The sequence below is a fragment of the Callithrix jacchus genome, chromosome 14, assembly GCF_049354715.1.
Source record: "Callithrix jacchus isolate 240 chromosome 14, calJac240_pri, whole genome shotgun sequence".
Taxonomy (NCBI): Eukaryota; Metazoa; Chordata; class Mammalia; order Primates; family Cebidae; genus Callithrix; species Callithrix jacchus.
The window spans coordinates 105067368-105089125 of NC_133515.1; the positions used below are offsets into that span (position 1 = coordinate 105067368).

At 37.4% G+C, this 21758-nt stretch overlaps 1 protein-coding gene across 4 annotated transcripts in view; it reads right to left on the bottom strand.

The window, feature by feature from the left end:
- TAF1B (TATA-box binding protein associated factor, RNA polymerase I subunit B) overlaps nt 1–21758 on the bottom strand; it is a 77167-nt gene that overhangs the window by 12914 nt on the left and 42495 nt on the right. For all 4 annotated transcript variants that reach the window (XM_078349972.1, XM_002758040.6, XM_008981147.5 and 1 more), the window contains 4 exons: nt 12039–12186; nt 5610–5787; nt 4961–5007; nt 2881–2971 (listed from right to left, as the gene is read on the bottom strand). In XM_078349972.1, coding sequence (XP_078206098.1) covers nt 2881–2971; nt 4961–5007; nt 5610–5787; nt 12039–12186 — 464 coding nt within the window. The remainder of the gene's footprint in view (nt 1–2880; nt 2972–4960; nt 5008–5609; nt 5788–12038; nt 12187–21758) is intronic.

Below are 21758 nucleotides of genomic sequence, written 5' to 3' on the forward strand. Positions count from 1 at the left end.
ATGATTCGCCCACCTTGGCCTCCCAAAGTGCTGGGATTACAGGCGTGAGCCACTACGCCCAGCCTAAAATGTACTCTTTTCAGTGTAGTTCTGCTAGCATTGACAAACACATACAGTTGTGTATTCACAAGTACAATGCAGAACAGTTCCATCACTCCAAAATCTCCCATATCCCTTGACAGTCAACCCTTGACCTCAGGCAACTACCGGCCTGTTTTTCTGTCCCTATAGTTTAGCCTTTTCCAGAATGTCATATAAACGGAATCATAGTATAAGTAACCTTTTGAGTCTTTCATGTAGCATAACACATTTAAGATTCACTCAGATTGCTGGATGCGTCAGAAGTCTGTATTGCTACCCACTGTATGGATATAACACACTTTATCCAGCCACCAGTTGAAGAATATGTGGGTTGTTCCCAGTTTTTAGCAATTATGAACGAAACCATCAGAAACATTCCTATGCAGATTTTTGTGTGAGCTCATTTTCATTTCAGTAGGGTAAATATCTAGGAGTGAAAAATATTGATAACATAATAAAAGTATGTTTAACTTTGAGAAACTGCCAAATGGCTGTACCATTTTGAATTCCCACACTTGGCATGATCAGTTTTTGTTTTTGTTTTGTTTTGAACCATTCCAATTGGTGTATAATGATATGTCATTGTGGTTTTAATTTACGATTCCCTATTAATGATGTTAAACATCTTTTCACATGTCATCTTGATGTCATCTATGGTAAAATGTCTTTTCAAATCTTTTTTCCACTTAAAAAAATGGTTTTTTCTTACTGCATAAGAATGCTCTATACTGAATATGTGATTTGCATTTAATTTCTCCTAGTCTGTAGCTTCTTATTAAGTGTCTTTTGTGGAGCAGAAGTTCTTACTTCTGATGAAGTCCAATTTACCAATATTTTTTCTTTTACAGATTATGCTTTTGGTGTCATATCTAAGAAATTTCTGCCTGACCAAAAGGAAAGGCAAAAATTAGCAGGTGAATGCAAATTAAAACCACAATATCACTATACACCAATTAGGGCATAGGGATTTTCTGCATAGCCTTAATTTTTCTCCATGTTTTCTCAACATCTTCTATGACAACTAGAAGTCATCAAAGCAGCCTCTTATGCTGTTTTAGGTTTTCAACTATGGTTTATTAGTGTTTTTCATAAAATGTTTTAATAACTTTTATCTGACAACAAGGATGATAATATTCAGAGAAACAAAGAGAAAAATTAGAAATTTATGTCAAAATGAGGGTGGGGAAGGGTGAACCCGACAGGTGACCATCACGCCCCAGAGCTCTGTGCCTGAGCAGCAGTTGGCAGTACTTCCCACATTACTCAGTAGTGATTCACAGTGCACATGTGCGTCAGCCCTCAGCACATACTCTAGGAAGAAGGATCTTGGAAAGGGGTCCCCTCGACATCCTCTATCTTGGGGCCTGGTACCTCCCTGGACAGTGCCATTTCATAACCAGACTTACTTTTTTGGGATGATAAATTATTCCCTAAAGTAGCTAAAAGTCGGTAAGTATTAAATGTGCAACTAACATTAACACTGCAATAGTGAACTGGGCCTCCCAAGAGCTGTATTTAAAGTGTAAGCTGGTGTCTGTCTTGGAATAAGGAAAGCCCTGTCACCATTGAGATGCCTGGATGGAATGGCCCCTAAGCACCTGGTCCTCAGGATCCAGCAGGACTAACCCCAGCTAGCACCACAGAAAGGAAGGCTGATTCTCCAAGATGACCTAAGACACAGAACAAACTCTTGTTTCTGCTGCTGTTCTTGTGCCCACTGACTGAAGAGCCATTCCGTCTCTGATGACGGAGAAGGAGGGCCCGGTTTCCTGGGAATCCATGGGCTGTTGGAATAAATTCACCTCCACCACTCTTCTTCATTGTGCATCAATCCTGCCTAGTGAGAGGGAACCTGCCACCCTTCCCTGCTGTGGAATGGATCCTCATCTCCACAGTGCCTTTTCTACCCCAAGAGTCTGTGCTTCTATTTAAAAGCTCTCTGAAATTTAGAGGAAAAATAATCTGGTTCTACTCTGATACTGGAAAATGGGATCTTAATTACAGTCTATAAGTGGTCATTATTATGTCTCTTTTACTGATGAAGAAATAGGAGCTAAACTGATTCTCATTTCAACTAATTTGAGGAACCCTGATTTTTCTCAAAGGATATAAAATTATTGAGTTGAATTAGTACTACTGTAAATTTACCTTAAATACAGAGATATTACCTTTTTCTTCAAATCCTCAGAGATTCAGACTCAATAAAAGGTTAAGTAACTGGCCCGTGGCTATACAGCTAGTTTGTAATGCAGCCAGGATTCAAACCTAGCGCTGTCTTTCCACTCTACCACAATGAGCACATATCAGAATGACAGTTCAGAGAAAGTCAGTTACACTGACTGAATCAAATGGATTTGCTATCTGCTTTCCTTTGTTTTAATTTTCACAGGGATTGTTATTTTCAGGGAACATTTCAATTACACGTGTTGCAGGGTAACAATTGTAACCTTTTTAGTATTGCAAAGAATAGATGAGAAATGACTAAATATGAGAAAGGGGAAGAGGGAGGAGCATTAGAAGTATAGGTGAGTCTCTTAATTGCTAAGTACACTGGTACACTGCATTGGATCATGGAACAGAAAGAGGACTTAATAAAATCACCGGTAAAATCCACATCAAATCTAAAGTTTGGTTAATAATAGTGTAAAAAAGAGAAAAGTTAATTAGAGTTTAGGGCTAATATTTCCAGAAAAAAAGTCAATACAGATCAATCTATACTGATGAAGCTTCAGCTTTCAAATGTAAAGTAGCAGACACAGAAGTAAAGCAAGTGTATCTAAACCAGGAAAGAGAACATACTTGGCCCTTGCTTCTTCCCAGTTTTGTTTTTTCTCATCAAAAGCTTTCTTCATAATTTGGTACCACTTTCTGAAATTAAACCATGGCTTATCTGAAAGAAATAAAATCCAAGATTATTAACCACATAAATCACACTATAATAATATACATTGTTCATCTGAGTCTTCATTCATTAACATAGCAAAACATTTACATACTAGCTCTTGTAATCTAGGGATGGAGTCACTGTCTCTCTACTCTTAACAGGACTCTCCTGAGCAATCTGTCACTCCCTCCTCTAAGATCCTACCTATATTGTGGCCCCAACTAAATTATACTGAAACGACCTTTTTACATGTCTGCTTCTCCTAGACTTGACTATTAACCTCCTTGAGAACAGAACACATATTTTATCTACGACTACAAAGAAGGTCTGCTCCTCCTCTCAAACCCAACACCTAGCACTGTGCCTGCACATGGTGGTGCTCCAATATGATGAATATGTAATGTATTAAGGAACAAATGGTTGATAAATGTGTAAAGTGGTTCTACAGTACCTGAACCCAGACTCCTATTCCCATTCTTCCTAATCCTAATTCAAAGAATCTAGAGACAAGTAAGAAAGTGGACTGCACTGGACAGTTGGTGCAAGTGTGTGTTCAAGAGATAGAGGTTAGAGAGACAATAGAACTGAATGCAGCAAAGTATAAAAACTCACTCCTCACACTTTTCTTCACTCCACATAGGGATTATTCTCCATTATTCTCTGGTGAAGGTAGTCTCTCTCAATGTCTCACTGGCCAATATAATAATTGTTTAATCTAATATGACCCTGTAAACCATACAGCCACAGAGGAGAGGAAACTACCAAAAGAATTATAAGAATAGAGGAAAACTATAATAATCAATAGAACTCACGGTTCTTTGACCTGGAGTAAATCACAACTTTTCTAAACCTCAATCTCCCTGTCAGTAATGCTGGGGGTGGGGGATGGCAATTAGCAGATGGAGCAGAGAGAATGGGGACAGGGATCCTTGCCCTGCTGACAGCACGGATTTATTTTGAGGCTTACAAGGGAGACAGGTCAAAGTGCTCTGTTTATTCTACATGTCTACAAAGTAAATTATCACCTTTTAGCATTAGAGGGGGTATTAGATGATAGCTAGTTCAACCTTTCACACTACATAGAAGCCAACATGAGCAATGTACAGAAAGTAGTATTTTATTCTGCACATATTCCGGAAAGAACACACAAACTGATTGCTACCAATAAAATCAAGCCTCTAAAACCAATGAACTTAAATCCTAATGAGAACATTAAGAAACTGAAACTGAGTTTAATAATTCACATATTCACCATACTTCACTGAGTTGCTCTTAGGCTAGTCACTATGTTAGGCGCTAAAGATACATTAAAAGAAAAAAAAATATGATACCTCCCTCCAGAAGCTCACACTCCACCTGTCTACCTGCCTATCACTTATAAAGTACAGATACTCTTCGAAGCACTTTACAAATATTGGCAATCTAATAGGGACAGATATACTTAGGCCACTAGTTAGACTTCAACGTACTAAACATCTGGCAGAAGTCTGAACAGGAGTGACTGTGGCAGGAGTTATTAGTGCTGATTTGGGAAGAGGTGAAGCATTTTAAAGAGGACAGGTGTGAAGAACAGACAGAAGACTGGTATTTATGCTGCACCTTGAATAATAAAGAGGGATTTACCAGGGACTGAATGGGAGCTGGGGGTAAGAAGGAAAGAGCATTTCGGATAGAGGGACCAATAAGAGCAAAGGCTGAAGGCATCAGAATAGACAGGATGATCACGAAGCCGCCTGTGAATTCATGATCTAACATGGCTGGTGAGTAGAAGATGGGAATACAAAGCAGGCTGGTCTTCCATATAATAGGAACTCCCTGATATTTTTTAGTAGCCTAGAGATACAAGTAGGTAATTAAATGAAAAAACAATACTGGTACAATATACGATTTGTATACATGTGTGTATTTTTCAAAGTTGTTTGGCTACATTTATTCTGTCTTTTAATCTATCATCTATGGCCACTTTGAATTTGACTGATGAAAAAATTAAAATACCTTTTTTGTTCTTTTCATTATGTTTTTCAGCAAGATTAGACAAAGACCTGGAGATAACAATAAACAAATCAATTTGTTTTGAAGTCATGTATTTGGAAAGTTAAATTCTGAATTCTTCTGAGATAAAAGTACAGAACAGTATTTAAATTGGTACCAAGTTTTAATGGAGAAGCAGTCACTGAAACGGAAGAGGAGACACTATACTGTCACTCTCTGTTGGCATCTGGAAGTGGTGACATATTAAGATTCCTTTACTTCCTAAAATAATCTTTGAGAACACATAATGTCAGGAGCCTAACGGGATATAGATAAAATGCTAAACCACTCTTCAGGATTTATGAAGATACTTTAAAACGAGGAAATTAGTGGCACAACAAGGAACACTGCTACCTAAACAATAACAGGAATAAAACACGATCAAACAACTGACAAACAGCTGAGTCAGAGCACTGTGTAAGAAATAATTGTGACTACTAGTCAGTGTTTTATAATGACTGAGAGTCTCCATTCTGTATTGAGATAACATACAGGTAAATATAGTACAAAGTTTTTCTTTAGCTCTTTTTTCTAAAGTGTCTTCATGACATTCAAAGCTTTCTGAAAAAACTAAGTAACTCTGTTACTTGTCATAAAACTGACATACACTTACCACTCTAAATTGTCATCCAGTAGAAAGAGCAGTTTCAGGACCACCACAATGACAGCTACAGCTTGTACATCATACTTAACAGTTTTTGCCACTTTAGCTATAGGATCAAATGTCAAAAAATCTGCTTCTCCCATTCCAGTCATTTTTACCACGTGGCAAGTTAAGCTATGCATTTCATCTGTTGAAGAACAAAACGGTAAAATGTAAATTAAATTCTTTGGCTAACTAGACCATTCCAGTGTATATATCCATGAAATAACCTTTATCTTAAAACATGATACTATGCTAGAACTCAGAGACACACATTTTGTGAATAAAACACCAAAACGTGGCATCTATAGCAAAAAATGAATGGTAGAATCTTAAAACAGTGTATCATTCCCTCTTCTGACTTCCTAAAACATCTACTATTCATAGGACACATCCTGGCACCAGGCAGACAGACACATACCAGTTTTTTCTATAGCACTGTGTGCTCACCCAAAACTAACTCCCTTATAAGACCAAAAGCTTCTCTAGGAATGTACGTGCACTGGCATCCTGGCTAGCACACTGTAAGCCCTCAACATGTGTTTAACTAGATATACTGCTTTCCTAAAGACATTATATGTTCAGCATAGACTATTCCTATTACTCAAGACTGAATAATGTGGGACTTGGAACCAGAAAACCTAGGACCTGTATTTAAGCTTTCCAATTATTAGCTTTGTGACTCTTGGATTACAGTCACTTAGCCTCAGTTTCTTCACTTGTAAAATGGGTTATAAAGAGAATAAGCTGAGATTATCCTCAAGTGAACAGATTTTGAAAACTCTTTAAGTTACTAAACAAATTTTTCTACTTCCCAATCCAAGTATCTAAGATGTGACCACACGCTACTCTAATCAATTTCAAGTATGACAGCCATTATTTATAAGAGATAATGAAGTTGCATGGAATTGAACTGAATCTCCTACATACATTCAGTCACTAGGTCCTGTTAATTCCATTCTCTCGATGTGGCATATACTACCATGGTTAAGAATAGACTACGGAACCAAACTGCCTGGACTAGAGTCCCCGCTCCATCACTGACGAGCTCTGTGACCTGGGATATGCTATATAAACTTTCTGTGCCTCAGTTTCTAAAACATCTATCTAAAATAGGATTAGGAACAGTACCTGCCTCATAGCTATTGGAAGACTGCATTAATGAATATACTAGAGTACTTGGCTCAGTGCTGACTGCTTCCAATCCATCCCCTTTCTTCCCATCCACTGTTGCTGCTTAGGTCACACTCAAACTGCTCTCCCTTTCTCTAGTCTTACTCCCCTGTGGGCCAATCATCTATTTCCCTGCTCTCATGAACTCATTAACACTTTTAGCTCCCAGCCTAATCTCCAGAGTTCCCCCAAACAAGCCATATTCTAATTTCCCCTTTGCCTAGAAAGCCAGTTTCTTCCCCCATTCCTCATCTCAGGCTTTGCCTGACTGAAGCTCACTCATTTTACAGAACTTGGTTATATCAGTGACTTCCTCTAAGAACAGACATAGGAGACCAAGCCTCCTTTGACTGGCTCTCTTCTGAGTGCTAAAGAAGGTCTCCTGGCATTTACCCGTCTACTGCACACATGAAGGGCTTATTGTTTTGTTTCTCTCTTTTTTTTTTTTTGAGACAGAGTCTTGCTCTATGCTGGAGTGCAATGGTGTGACCTCGGCTCACCGCAACTTCCACCTCCCAGGTTCAAGCGGTTCTCCTGCCTCAGTCCTCCCGAGTAGCTGGAATTACAGGCACGTACCACCAAGCCCAGCTAATTTTTGTAGTTTCAGTAAAGACGAGGTTTCACCATGTTGGCCAGGATGGTCTCAATCTCCTGGCCTCATGATCCTCCCGCCTCAGCCTTCCAAAGTGCTGGGATTACAGGTGTGAGCTGCCGCACCCGGCCTATGTTTCCCTCTGAAACTTGAGGGTGACTCAATCTTGCTTTGTCTTCCTAACTGCTACAACCTACACATAATTGGTACTAATTACATGTTTATGATAAAGAATAAATTAAATATAAAATTAATGTCTTTCTTGAAACATTTAAGTAAAAAATTTTCACTGAGTAAAAATGCTTTGTAAACCTACAAATAAAACAATGATAATTCAAAATATGGCATCAAAGTATTTTCATATCTACCAGATTCTGATAGCTTTGCTAAAGTTTTCACTTGGTTTTATTCTTCCACCAAACATTTATCGAGCAATTAATGTGTTCTGGGCACTCAAGGTACAGACACAGTCCTTTTCTTCAAGTTGCTAAATGTTTAGTAACATGTAAGTAATGAGAATGCAATATGGTACAGACTATGACAAAGATGGGACGGAGCTTTCAGGAACTGCAAACAGCCCAACAAGGCTTTATTGTTGAATGTGAAGAGTCTGGCAGGGCCAGACAGTGCAGGTCTTTGTGAGGCAGAGAATCTGCACTATTATACTGTTAAGATAATTTTAATTCACAGGTTTTACCTGAATTTACTCCTGGGCTTCATTCAGATGCAGAAAGATTAGGAGACAGAAAATTAACAATTCAACAAGCATTTACTGAGTGTCTACTAGGTACAAGACATTGTGCATTAATCTAATGGAGGAAACTAGAGAAATCAGTGATAGGACTCCTGCACTAAAACACATACAATTCAAACATGGAAAAAATTAATTTTAAAATACATTCACTAAAATTTTAACCATTATCTATATTGGGCTGTAGAAGCTATAGTCTCTTCTCAGATAATTTAAAAATCAAAACCATATTAGTACTGTTATTCTAAAAAAGGACATTTCTTGAAATATTTATCTTCTTTTAAAATTAGCATCTTGGCTGGGCGCAGTGGCTCATGCCTATAATCCCAGCACTTTAGGAGGCTGAGGTGGGCAGATCACCTGAGGTCAGGAGTTCAAGACCACCCTGGCCAACATGACAAAATCCTGTTTCTATTACAGATATAAAAATTAGCTGGGCATGGTGGCAGGTGCCTGTAATCCCAGCTACTGGGGAGGCTGAGGCAGAAGAATCACTTGAATCCGGGAGGTGGAGGTTGCAGTGAGCTAAGATCGTGCCGCTGCACTCCAGCCTGGGTGACTAAGCCTCTTGTCTTGGAAAAAAAAAAAAAAAAAAAAAAAAAAATTAAGATGTTGAACTGCTTCCCTTATGCCAAAAATAGACTAATAAAAAAGCAAGTGGAAGAAATTATGAGAATGGTAGCAAGAACAGTACAGGGTCTTGAAAGGGAGCACAGCGTGGGAAGTGCAAAGGCCTTGAAAGGGGATGTACTGGGCTGTGGGAATCTACTCTGCTACGTACCGGCTGGGTGTCCCTGAACCACCCTAAGTCTCATCTGTCAAGGGGAAGCCTGCTTGCCCTCCCTTGCTACCTTCACATAGGAAAGAATTTATATATGGGCACTTTGGAAACTTCAGAAATTACATACATGAAATAGAAATTACATAAATGATCACAAACACCGTCAGAAATTCTACCCAGCAGGCTCGTGGGTGGCAATGGGAGGAATCATACCAGAGGGTAGAGGGTGCATCTGAGCTCATCCACAGCCATCAAAGGGGCAGGGCTTACTCAGGCAGGGTGTGTGTGACACACTTGCTGAAGCCTTTCCCCGAGTTCCAGAAGATACATGGTCACCTTTAAAGGCATTGAGGAGGGGTGGCTATTGCCCCAGCAGGTTTAAAACCACTTTTAGCTTTCTGGGAACCCTAAACCCTCTTTGTAAAAGTACCACATACACGGATCTCTTCTTTTTGATCAATGGCACTGTAAAACTGATGGCATTACTGAGAGCAGTATTTGTAAATATTACAAATGGTATATTCTGGGAACACTCTTACAATCTTATGCACAGGTGGTTTGCAAACCAACTGTAAACATTTTAGAATCTAAATCCTAAGGTACGGGAACTATCACAACTTAATTTGTAGATATATTTTGTTTAAAAAAATAAGCCAGGCTTGGTGGCTCACGCATGTAATCCCAGCACTTTGGGAGGTCAAGGCAGGAAGATGGCTTGAGCCCGGAGGTTCAAGACCAGCCCAAACAACAGGGTGAGACCTCATCTCTACTAAAAGTAATAATAATTTTAAAAAAATAGCCACAGGTATGGTGGTGCATGCCTGTAGACTCAGCTACTAGAGAGGCTGAGGTGGAAGGATCACTGGAGTCCAGCAGTTTGAGGTTGCAATAAGCTATGATCACACCACTGCACTTCAGCCTGGTCAACACAACAAGACCCTATCTTTAAAAAAAAAGAAAAAGTGTACTGCTCTCCCCATGCCCACTACTAAATAATAAAACTGAATACGGGATATTTGTGAGATACATAAAGGTAGGAGAAGGAAAAAATAACATGTGTTACCCTAACTTAGAAATAGCCACTTTAACATTTTGGTATATTTACTTCTAATTTTTTCATGAATATCTTCATTTGATGTAGCTGTGGTTAGGTTATATATAATTTTGTGATTTGGTTTGTTTGCCTTTTTATTACAACATAAACATTTTCCATGCTTTTATGAACTCTTCATAAACATTATTTTAAAAGATACATACATAATGTTCCACTAAACATACACACCACTGTTTACATAACCCTTCCCTTTCTTTTGGATATTTAAGTTGTTTCTGATTTTTCAATAGTATAAAGAGACTAATAACATTTATGTGTGATTTTTTTTCTATATTTCAAATTATTTCTATTGAACAGACTGTGAGAAGTGAAATTTTTCTACCTTCATTTTTTATAATACTGCCTCCAAAAATTCACTTAATAAATATCAAACGATAATAATCTCTCTCTGCATCTCATAATGGATTTATTTCTACTCCTCACTCTCAGGAAATGTTAGGCAAGAAATGCTGTTCAACTATACATATGCACCAGAACACCCACTATCCCCTCTCTGTCCAGTAACAAACATGTGAGATAGATGCTTGCTTGCTATTAACCAGACTGCATCAGATATATTTTGATAATCCCTGGTATTACTTCCATAACCCAGTATTCTCTCTATAAACTCAGGTTTTAGAATATAAGACAGCATACAAGAACTTTCCGTACTTGAGAGACCCATCAAAGCAGCAGAAAGAAAAAAAAAAAATCCAAAGCAGTAATTCTGATCTATATAACATGTCCAAATGCAGAAATGAGATCTTCCAAATTCTGGAATCTTAATCAAATAATTACTACTGATTTCTGGAATCTCAATAAGAGCCATATTCCTTGGCTTTAGAAATGTTACATTTGAACAGTTTAAATTATTTTGGTTTCTGTTTTAAAAAATATTTTTAAATTATGACAATACATGTTACTATATATATTCATATTTATAGTTACTGTGCATACAATTTTGTATATTGCTTTTTTCACATAACACATGTGTTTTACTCTCCTATTAACAATACATTCAATCACATTTTTTACCTTGCTTCAGCAATGGTATAGTCACACCATGTTTGTATTTTCTCTTAAGAATATAAGTCCAAAATTTCTCACATTTCTAGTCTAACAAGAAATTCAGGACTGGATTCCACCAGCAGATTCCACTGAGGTTACCTGTGTGTTGGTATACTATGAATCAGGTACAGTGAGGCTCTTTTTACATTCTATGCTTCACTCCCTTAGAGTTCAATATGATCTGACCAGATTCTGCTCTCCATTTGTTTTATGGACTGGATACATTATCAAACAACAAAAATACTACCACAGATTAGTTTCTAGAACTCATTATGTAATGTTAATTTTTCATGCATATTAAAAAGTGTCATCTTGGGATGGGGTACAGATCATTACAAACACATATTGAAACATTTGGTACTTTAAAAGTAAAGTACCAAATGCTGTAATCTCTCAAACATAAATCCCTCACACCAAGACAGAACTCTATTTCTGAAAACTCTGTTTCTGAATAGTGTCCCTTTAACTATTTTAAATGGTCTGAATTATTTTTAAGGATTTTGAAATTAAGTTTCTTGTTACCATGGACCTTTTCAGGTGGTTCTAATAGTCTGTGATTTGAAAAGATTCTATATTCTGCTTATTAGAATTCTAGTAGTTAGGCCAGGTGCGGTGGCTCAAGCCTGTAATCCCAGCACTTTGGGAGGCCGAAGCGGGTGGATCACAAGGTCAAAAGATCGAGACCATCCTGGTCAACATGGTGAAACCCCGTCTCTACTAAAAATACAAAAAATTAGCTAGGCAAGGCGGCGCGTGCCTGTAATCCCAGCTACTTAGGAGGCTGAGGGAGGAGAATTATCTGAACCCAGGAGGCGGAGGTTGCGGTGAGCTGAGATTGCACCATTGCACTCCAGCCTGGGTAACAAGAGTGAAACTCCGTCTCAAAAAAAAAAAGAATTCTAGTAGTTAAAGTGTCCCCACCAAAAATGGCACACACTTACCGGGGAGGTTGACTTCCATCAAGTATTTCATACACAATATGTTGGGATGAAGATAGCAGTCTTCAGTTATGTCTGGAAAACGAGGCAAATCTAAAAATGTGGCAACTTCAATTGTTTTTTTATAGATATCATCGTAGTTAGGCCAAGACTGAAATAAAAGAGAGACCATCATAGTTGCAATTTTTGCAACAAAATTATTTTTAAAAAATATGTTCTGATTTAGAATGGTTATTATTAAAAAGTCAAAAAATAACAGATGCTGGTGAAGTTGTGCAGAAGGAGGACTGCTTATGCACTGCTGGCGGGTATGTAAATTAGTTTAGCCACTGTAGAAAGCACTCTAGAAAGGAAATAAGGTGTGGATAAATAACTACAGTACAAAATAGAAAGTTATCAGGTACCATGAGATTTCTCAAAGAACTTAAAACAGAGCTACCATTCAAGCCAGCAATCCCGTTACTGGATATACAACCAAAGGAACATAAGTCATTGACATATGCATGTGTGTGTTCATTGCAGCACTATTTACAATACCAAAGACACGGAATCAACCTAAATGCCCACCAACAGTGGACCAGATTAAGAAAATGTGGTACATTCACATCACGGAATACTAGACACCCTAAGGACAAGATCACGTGCTTTGCAGCGACATGGATGGAGCTGGAGGCCATTATCCTAAGCAAATTAATACAGTAACAAAAACCTAAATACTGCATTTCTCACTTATGAGTGGGAGCTAAACACTGAGTACACATGGACACGAAGAAGGGAACAGACACCATGGCCTACTTGAGGCTGGAGGGTGAGAAGCAAAAAACTACCTTTACTGTGCTTATTACCTGGGTGATGAAATAATCTGTACTCCAAACCCCCATGACATGCAATTTACCCATTTAACAAACCTGCACATGTACCCCTTGAACCTAAAATCAAAGTTGGAAATAAAAAAAATTTCTGACTTAGAAAGTAATATGTTCCAAGACAGAGTATTTGGAATGCTTAAAAAAGAAAAGAAAAAGAAACAGATACAACTAATACGCATTTATTGAATACAATATGGAGCACAGTATGAAGGGAGAAAACCGCTATAAACCCTTACTACTTTAACTCAGCAATTTTAAATAATAAATACTAAATTTTAGAAGCCACTAAAATTCTAGTTGGTGCACAAAACTCTTACTGGTTTTTCCCATGATATGGTAAAATCACTACTTCTTGCCTTCGAAGAATCTGGAGAAAGGAAGAAAGCTACAACCCAATCAGTTATAATGTTGTCACGACTGCTCTGACACACAGCTTCACGTGCACTCTCTCTTTACCCTACAAATTCATAGCTAACAAACGTTGCTCACTGTTACATAACATTCACATGCTTGTATATGGGAGTAACGCCAGGCTTTAAGTCTAGTAGTTAAAAACCCACAATTCAACTTTACACTAAACTGGCCCATACAAAAGTATGTAAGATTCTCTTACAAAGTTCAGAAGAGCTATGAACAAATATTAACATATTAATTCTGTCTAGCACTTACTTTAAGATCTCTTGAAGTTTTCTGCATATACCATTTGTATTTCTGCAATTTATAAACTTTCCTAATATTAATACTGCATGTAATTTTTCATTTACTCATCTATTCACATAAAAATATTTAGTTTAGAGCCTATTCAATGCAAGGAATTGTGTAAGGTACTTTGGGAAATAAAAACATAAATAAGAAATAAAAAGATGAATAAGACAATTTCTGTAAGGAGCTGACAATCTAGAAAGGAGATAAGGTGTGGATAAATAACTATAGTACAAAATAGAAAATTATCAGGTACCATGAGTAAGAAATAATAAGCAAAAGGCTTGTGGGATTTCAGAAAACTAACATTTCTGAAATGGTAGAACACTATTAAACTTGAGCCTAAGTACAAAAATTTTGAAAATCTATTTTGCAGTGTCTATTAAAGTTGAGCATATGCATCTCCTAGGTCAAGGCAATTCTACTCCTAGCTATGTATACCCAGTAGAAATGTGTACGCATATCCATAAAAGACATGCACTAGGATGTTCATTCATAACAATACTATTTGTGAAAGCTCTAAGCTGGAAATTACTCAAATGTCCATAAATTACTTATCTAGAATAGATAAGTAAGTTGTGATATAATCTCACAATGGAACATTACTCAGCAAGTGAACTTGCTACATGCAACAATGAATCAATCTTCAAAACATAATGTTAAAAGTAAAAAGCCAGAAGCAAAAGAGAATGTTTCCACTTGTATAAAGTGTAAAACTGATTAACTCTGTCCCTAACTTCTGTACTGTTAGAAGTCAGAGTCTGACTACTCCGAGGGTGGGAAAGGACATGACTACAAGGGAGCACACAGCAGAGCTCCTCGGGCACTAGGAACGCTTCTCCATAAAGCTGGGTTCTGGGGATGTGACTGTGTTCAGGATGTGAAAATTCATCACACTGTACATACATTTATGATGTGTATGTGTTTCTCTATGTCTATTTTACCTCAATAAAAAGTGAAAAAAAAAGCTTCATACATCACCTTTGTGGGAGAAATCATCGCTCAAATACAAAGCTGGAAAGACCTTAATGTTTCTGTATAATGCTTATACAGAAACAATTATACTGTTAATTTTTAGAATCTTTAACTATGCTTGATTTTACTTTGCCTGAAGCTACAATCTTCTCTGTATTATATTTATTTTGGTACAACTATTTTAATATCTAAACCCTTACATTTCCTTAGGAAAAAATGCCTTCAGTTTATGTTATATTATCAACATATGACTCATCTGTAGCTGAAGAATACAAAGTAAATTTGTTAACCCAAAGTAGCAATGTAGCATTTTAAGTTTTTTCAAAAAATGTTGGGATTGAGTAATTTTACTTGTACACTAAAATAATATTAATTGTATTTTAATCTGTGAATTTTAAAGACAGAAAAGAAAAACATAAGTTCTCAGTGATCTTTGAAAAGAAAGTGTCTTCCTTTTTATTTATAAAATTAATTTAGACTTCTGCTTCATTCTGCACAGAATTTGAAGCATCTTTTCAAGCTGAGACAATTTAACATTATGAATAAGATTTACAGGAATCTTAATCCTTTTAAGTAATGCAGGTAAGAGATGTAATTAAGTACTTTTATCTGCAAACAAAACACTAGAACAGCAAATGATCCCCTTAGAAAAAAATCATTTCAAAAAAATGATTTGATGGATGATAAATTCATGACAAGTATGTGTAAGGTCATTAATGAAAAGCAACTTAGTAGGCTAAAAGGATTTAACCTATTTTTAAAACTTCCACATTAAACGCTGATACATCAAACTCAACATCTGGTGACGAATAGGCCACCATTCTTTCAAATATGAATTGAGGAGAAAATAATTATTAATTGTGCATATCTACCTATTTATACTATAGATTAGATTCCAGATTCTGCTAGAATCAATTCAATATTATAGATTTCATTTTTTTTAAATCTTTTTTTTTTTAAACAGAACGAGCTTTTCCTTTTTGGATAACACTCAAAATATTTTTTTAAAGGGATTGAAAACCCTTTAGCCACCCTTTGAACCATCTCCTCTCATGGTTATGCATTTTAGGTTGTTTCCCATTTTTAAACCAATATAAATAATGATATGATAACTATATATCAGCAACATTTAAAATTGATTATAAAAATAACACATGAACATTACAAAAAATTTAGGAAATATAAAACTCTATACTAAAAGGTAATAAAGATCACCGACAGCTTACAGAAACCCTGTGTTAGGATCTTGGTGGACTTTTCTCTCAGCACTTTTAGGCGCATCCACATTTATAACACTGGGATTTAAATCCAACAGCCTATTTGACATCTCTATCTGGACCTCTCTCTCCACATCCCTAAATTTTAATCCCGCCAACAGTGTTCCTTACTCAGTCACAAAAAGCAAAGGTTTAGGAACATCACTGACACCTCCCTTTCCTCACACACCATATTCATTCCATTCCACAGACTGTTTACTCCACTTCAGTAATAGTCCTTCTCCTCAGTTGAACAACTCTACCCCAGACCCAGGCTATCACAAACCTTCTGACGGTCTGTATCTGCTTCTACCCCTTTGCAACTGGTAGCCAGGATAAATTTTTATCTAATTTATTATTATTATTATTACTAATATTTGAGACAGGGTCTCACTCTGTTGCCCAGGCTGGAGTGCAGTGGCGTGATCACAGCTCACTACAGCCTCAACCTCCTGGGCTCAAGTGATCCTCCCGCCTCAGCCTCCTGGGTAGGCTGGAACTATAGGCATGTGCCACCACACTCAGCTAATTTTTTGTTGAGACGGAGTTTTGTCATGTTGCCCAGGCTGGTCTCGAACTCCTAGGCTCATGCAATCTGCCCTTGGCCTCCCGAAGTGTTGAGATTACAGGCATGAGCCTCTGCTTCCAGCCAGGGTAAGATTATAAAATGCAACTCTCATGTCACTCCCCTACTAAAATCCCTCTCTAATAGTTTACATTGCTCTTAGGCTAAGCTCCTGCCTGTCTGAGAGCTTTTGTACAAAATGGATAAGGAATATAGTTTCATCTCCTGAATTTTGACTGTTTTGTGAGTATTTTCTAACGTCATGAGATAGCCTATGAGAAAGTCATTTTGAGTGACTGGAAAATGTTCCTCTTTATGAATCCAACATTTCCTTATTATTGGATATTGATGTTAGATATACATGCCTCACATTAAGCAGCTAAGAAAACATGCTTTGATGGGCTGTTCCATGACTTAGGAAAATATTCATAGTACAATATTGAATTTTTAAAATGCAGGAGACAAATTTGTATATATGCTTCAATCCTAATTTTGCAAATATGTTTATGCACATTAAACAAAGCAATCAAAAATAGCAAATGTTAATGGCATTCATGAGAAATCAGATTGTCTAAAAAATTAAACATGGACTTTCTATGTGATCCAATAATTGTACTTCAGTAATCAAAAGCAGGGATGTGAACAAATACTTGTATTGCAATGCTCCTCCTGGCATTGTTCACAATTGCCAAAAGGTGGGAACAACCCAAACGTACGCCAATGAATGGACGAACAAAACATGGCACATATGTACGTAAGTGTATATATATTTCATATAAGATAGTAACAAATAGTATAGATTTTCAATGTTTTATATGTATATAATAGAGTATTATCCAGCCTGAAAAGTAATGAAATTCTGAAATGAGCAACAATGTAGGTGATCCTTAAAGATATTTTGCTAAGTGAAATAAGCCAGACACCAGACACAAAAGGACAATATTGTATGATTCCACATACATGAAATACCTAGAGAAGTCAAATTCCTAGAGACAGAAAGTAAAATGGTGGTTACCAGGGGCTAGAACAAGTGGGGAATGGAAAGTTGGTGTTTAATGGGTATGAGTTTCAGTGTGGGAAGATGAAAAAATTTGAGAGATGGATGGTGGTGATGGATGCACAAAAATGTAAATACACTTAATGCCACTGAGCTGCACACTTAAGAATGGCTAAAATGGCCGGGCGTGGTGGCTCATGTCTGTAATCCCAGCACTCTGGGAGGCTGAGGCGGGCGGATCATCTGAGGTCGGGAGTTTGAGACCAGCCTGACCAACATGGAGAAACTCCACCTCTACTAAAAATACAAAATTAGCTGGGCATGGTGGCACATGCCTGTAATCCCAGTTACTCGGGAGGCTGCAAAGTTCTCAGACAAGGTGGCAGGAAAGAAAAAAAAAGAAGAAAGGAATCTAAGTAATGTCTGTCTAAAGGGAAAAAAACCCCACATGTTTAAGAGGTCATAACTAGAAGTGTAATAAAGCCAAGATTTTAAAAATTCAGCATTAAAAAAAATTTAGCATATATGAAATACAGACATTCAAAACCTATACCACTTGCTAATACCTACTTTTATCTTAATTAAAACCTCTTATAAATAGAAATACATTTTGGGGGGAAATACGGAGTTATTAAACTATAATTATTAAAAATGTCACACCGAGATAGATATGGGTCTGCATTTCCCAGAATAAGAGCCTGCCAGAATCCTCTCCATTAGATATACTGTACTCTGCCAGTGACTTATATAGAGAGTAGGGATACTTCTATCTTTTCAGCCTTGATTTTCATTATTTTCGTATATTTTAAACTCAAAGACCAGTTTCTCAACAGATATAGTTCCCAAGTAGTTTTAACAGAATTCTGTTTAAAACAACACATACTTAATAAGGTATATCAGCATTTTGTTTTATACCGACCCTTTGGTTATCTGCTAATTTCACCTCCAATCTTTTGTGGAACAAGGTGGAATAAAAAAAGACAGACAGACATAGAAATAAGGCTTACACGCACTGCTCAAAGCACAATCTCCATCAGAATTACTTGCAAGATGCTTACAAAAACCATTTTCTTAAAGCCCACACTATACTTACTGAATCAATGTCTGACACTGAGTCTAAGCATCTGCAGTTTAAACAAGCTCTCCAGGATATTCCTATGCATACTAAACCCTGAGAGCCTCTAGTGATTAATAAAATTGCTATGGTTTCCCAGAAAACAGAATATGCCAGTTGTAAGAAACAAAAAATAAAATGCAGAGGCTATTTTTGTTGTAAACAGAAGGAAATGCTCAGACAGTTTTGCTATCCAAACTTGGAAAGAGAAGCACACATAAACATTCCAGTGAGGCTGAGATGATGGTGGGGGGGAAGTGGGCCAGGAACACAAGAAAACACTTGCTGGCTTCTCCCTCATGGTGTCTGGGAAAGAAGAGTGGAAGGGAAACTGATCATTACCCTCACCTCAATTTCCCTCAGGTAGATTTGAAATCTGCCAGATTATTGTTCCAACAAAGAATGCACAAACAATTCCAAGCACTACATGTGGCCTACAGAGAGTAAGAAGGTGAACAACCTAGAGTCAGGTTTGAAGACTCTGGGCAGATCAAAACAATCCAATAAGGCCTTCATTTGAAAGTGCTTAAGAAGTGACTGACAGCTCTGGAGGAGTCTTTCTCTTCTTTGAACCAAAAGAAACCCAGTTTCACAAAGGGTGTAAGATTGCTCCAAGGCAAAATGAATCATCCTGGCCAAGTGCCACACAGTGGGTTTGGCTGACCTAATATTAGATCTTTTTTTTACTCATTCAGGGAGAAGATCAGAATGCTGCTGATCAACATTCAGAATACTGGAGATGTACTTCAGACTCAATTTCCAGTTTCCTCTTCATCCCTTCTTGCTGAGTCTAGTGAGGGATGATGAAATGAGTAATTCTTGAGATTGAGAAACATTACCAAGGACTGTGGTAGAACAGTATCTATGTTACATATTATCAATTTAGAAACTGATCTGTAGGTTTAAAATATATAAAGAAAATCAAGGCTGAAAAGATAGAAGTAGCCCTATTGTAAGTCACTGACAGAATAAATTGTATCTAATACAGACAAATATATTGAGACCCAATATTTTGGTTCAATCAATGATCTGGTTATTTGGTATGCTGTGATGAGATGGTAGCCCTGAAAGGGACCGGATTTGCAGTTGATTCCACCAGGTAACCTGAAAGGTCTTTTGCTAGAAGTAAATAGGGCTTCAAGTCAGCACCATACTCCAGAAAATTGAGTCACAAAATGAAGCAGCAGAAGAGGCAAAGGCAGAAAAAGGAGGAGAAGAAGTTTATCTCCAAATTAATTAAGTAAATGAAAGGAACTGGCTAACTACTTGGGCTCAGGAATCACAACTCAGAAAAAGGAGATAGCTGGAAAGACTTAAAATTTAATTTGCACACCTATCTCCTCTCCTGAGCTTTGCTCTTAAGTCAGGGTAATGGCAGGAAGACTCAGACTCCCACGGCCTGCTTGGAAAAAGAAAACAAATCACATCAACACTCTCTGTATTCCATGTCCCTCTGCTTTAAGTGAGTTTTGTCAGATTTGTTGTTATTAAGACAGAGGGGCCCACTGAAATACTAACAGAACAACTTAATGGAAAGAAACGGCTCACCTGGGATAAAAGCTTGAGAAGGATTTTTAAAGCCTTTTTTGTTGTTGTTGTTTTTAGATGTGCTCTCAACTTTCTGGAATAACAAAAATAAAACAAAACCAAACACAGAGGGAAAACAGTCCCCAGCAGCCCACACACAAAACTCCACTGGCATTATCTCCATCGCCATCTCCTAGCACAATTGCACCTTTTGTCATTTCTGGTGGAGGTACAGCTGCTGAAGAAGCCAAGACTTAGTGGAGAAAGCTAAGGCATGGAAGGGGGGAAGAAAATGCTTCCTTTGTTAACGAAAAGCCGTTTCCATTTAAAAGTTTCAACATACTATAGAATAGTGAATGCACTTTTGTGAGCAAAGGCAAAAAGCACACAATGAAGAAAAACTGCCTGTCAATTAAATCAACAGTCATCTGAAGGCACCACAAACTTTTTCTTCTTGAAAAAAGAGGGAAGGAAGGGAGGGAAGTAGGGAGGGAATGTGGACATTTACTATACTTGGCTGAAGATGTGTCTAAAAGGTATAATAAATGGGACATATAGGGCTTCTAGAGTAATACAGATCCATTTAATTATAATAGTAAGAAATCACAAGTTTAATATGTTTTTTAAAAGACCACAAAGCTATAATAAATTGTTCTAGCATGCATTAAAAACAGAGTGCTTGGGAAAGCATTTTATTGAATTTCACAAATATTACAGTGAGTTTATTTTCCTTCATGAAGCAATACTTTAAGACAGGTAAGGACAGGCTAGAGTTTCTGTTACACAACAGTAGGCTCCTGTGATAAACCTGATTACAATACCCTGTCAGAGACAAATTTCCTGCTCAGCTATTTAAAAAAAAAAAAAAGAGTGCAGTGCCTCACCCTTACTTATTCTTATTGTTGTTTTGAAGCAAAGATTCAGCTGAGAAAAAGGTAATGCTAAATGCACCTGTTAATCCAAACTGATATCAAGACTCCATAGCAAAGGAAAATTAACAAGGAATAAAACTATCAGAAGTAATGAGAAAGCACTGCAATTATTTATGGAAAAAGAATAAAATGAATTCCACATGTATCATGATGCATAAACAGTTCACCTTGCATTTTTAATCTGCTCAGCTTCTCTTAATGACAGTAAACCTACCATGCAGCAGCAAAAAATACTTTTTTTTTTTTGAGACAGGGTCTCACTCTTATCCAAGCTGTAGTGCAGTGGCACAATCACAGCTCACTGCAGCCTCCACTTTCTGGATTCAGGTGATCCTCTCACCTCAGCCTCCTGAGTAACTGGGACCACAGGCAGGTGCTGTCACACTTGGCTAATTTCTGTATTTTTTGTAGAGCCAGAGTTTCGCTGTGTTGCCCAGGCTGGTCTTGAACTCCTGGACTAAAGGGATACTCCTGCCTCAGCCTCCCAAGGTGCAGGGATTACAGGCATGAGCCACCGTACCCAATAACAAATAATATTTTTTTGTGTTCAAAACCTAGTCGTCTTGGAGTTTGGTGAACATATTGCTTTATGTGAAATATAGTCTTGGCCCTGAGGATGAGACCTTTTTAGTTTATTATTCTTTTTTTTTAACCATTTGAACTGCCAGCAAGAGATCTTTTTAGAAACGTGTTGTCAACTTGCACAGACAAACACAAACCTTATGAACAAATACAAAATTATGAACTGGTGACCAATGAGGATTTGCCAACTGAACAGGAGACAAC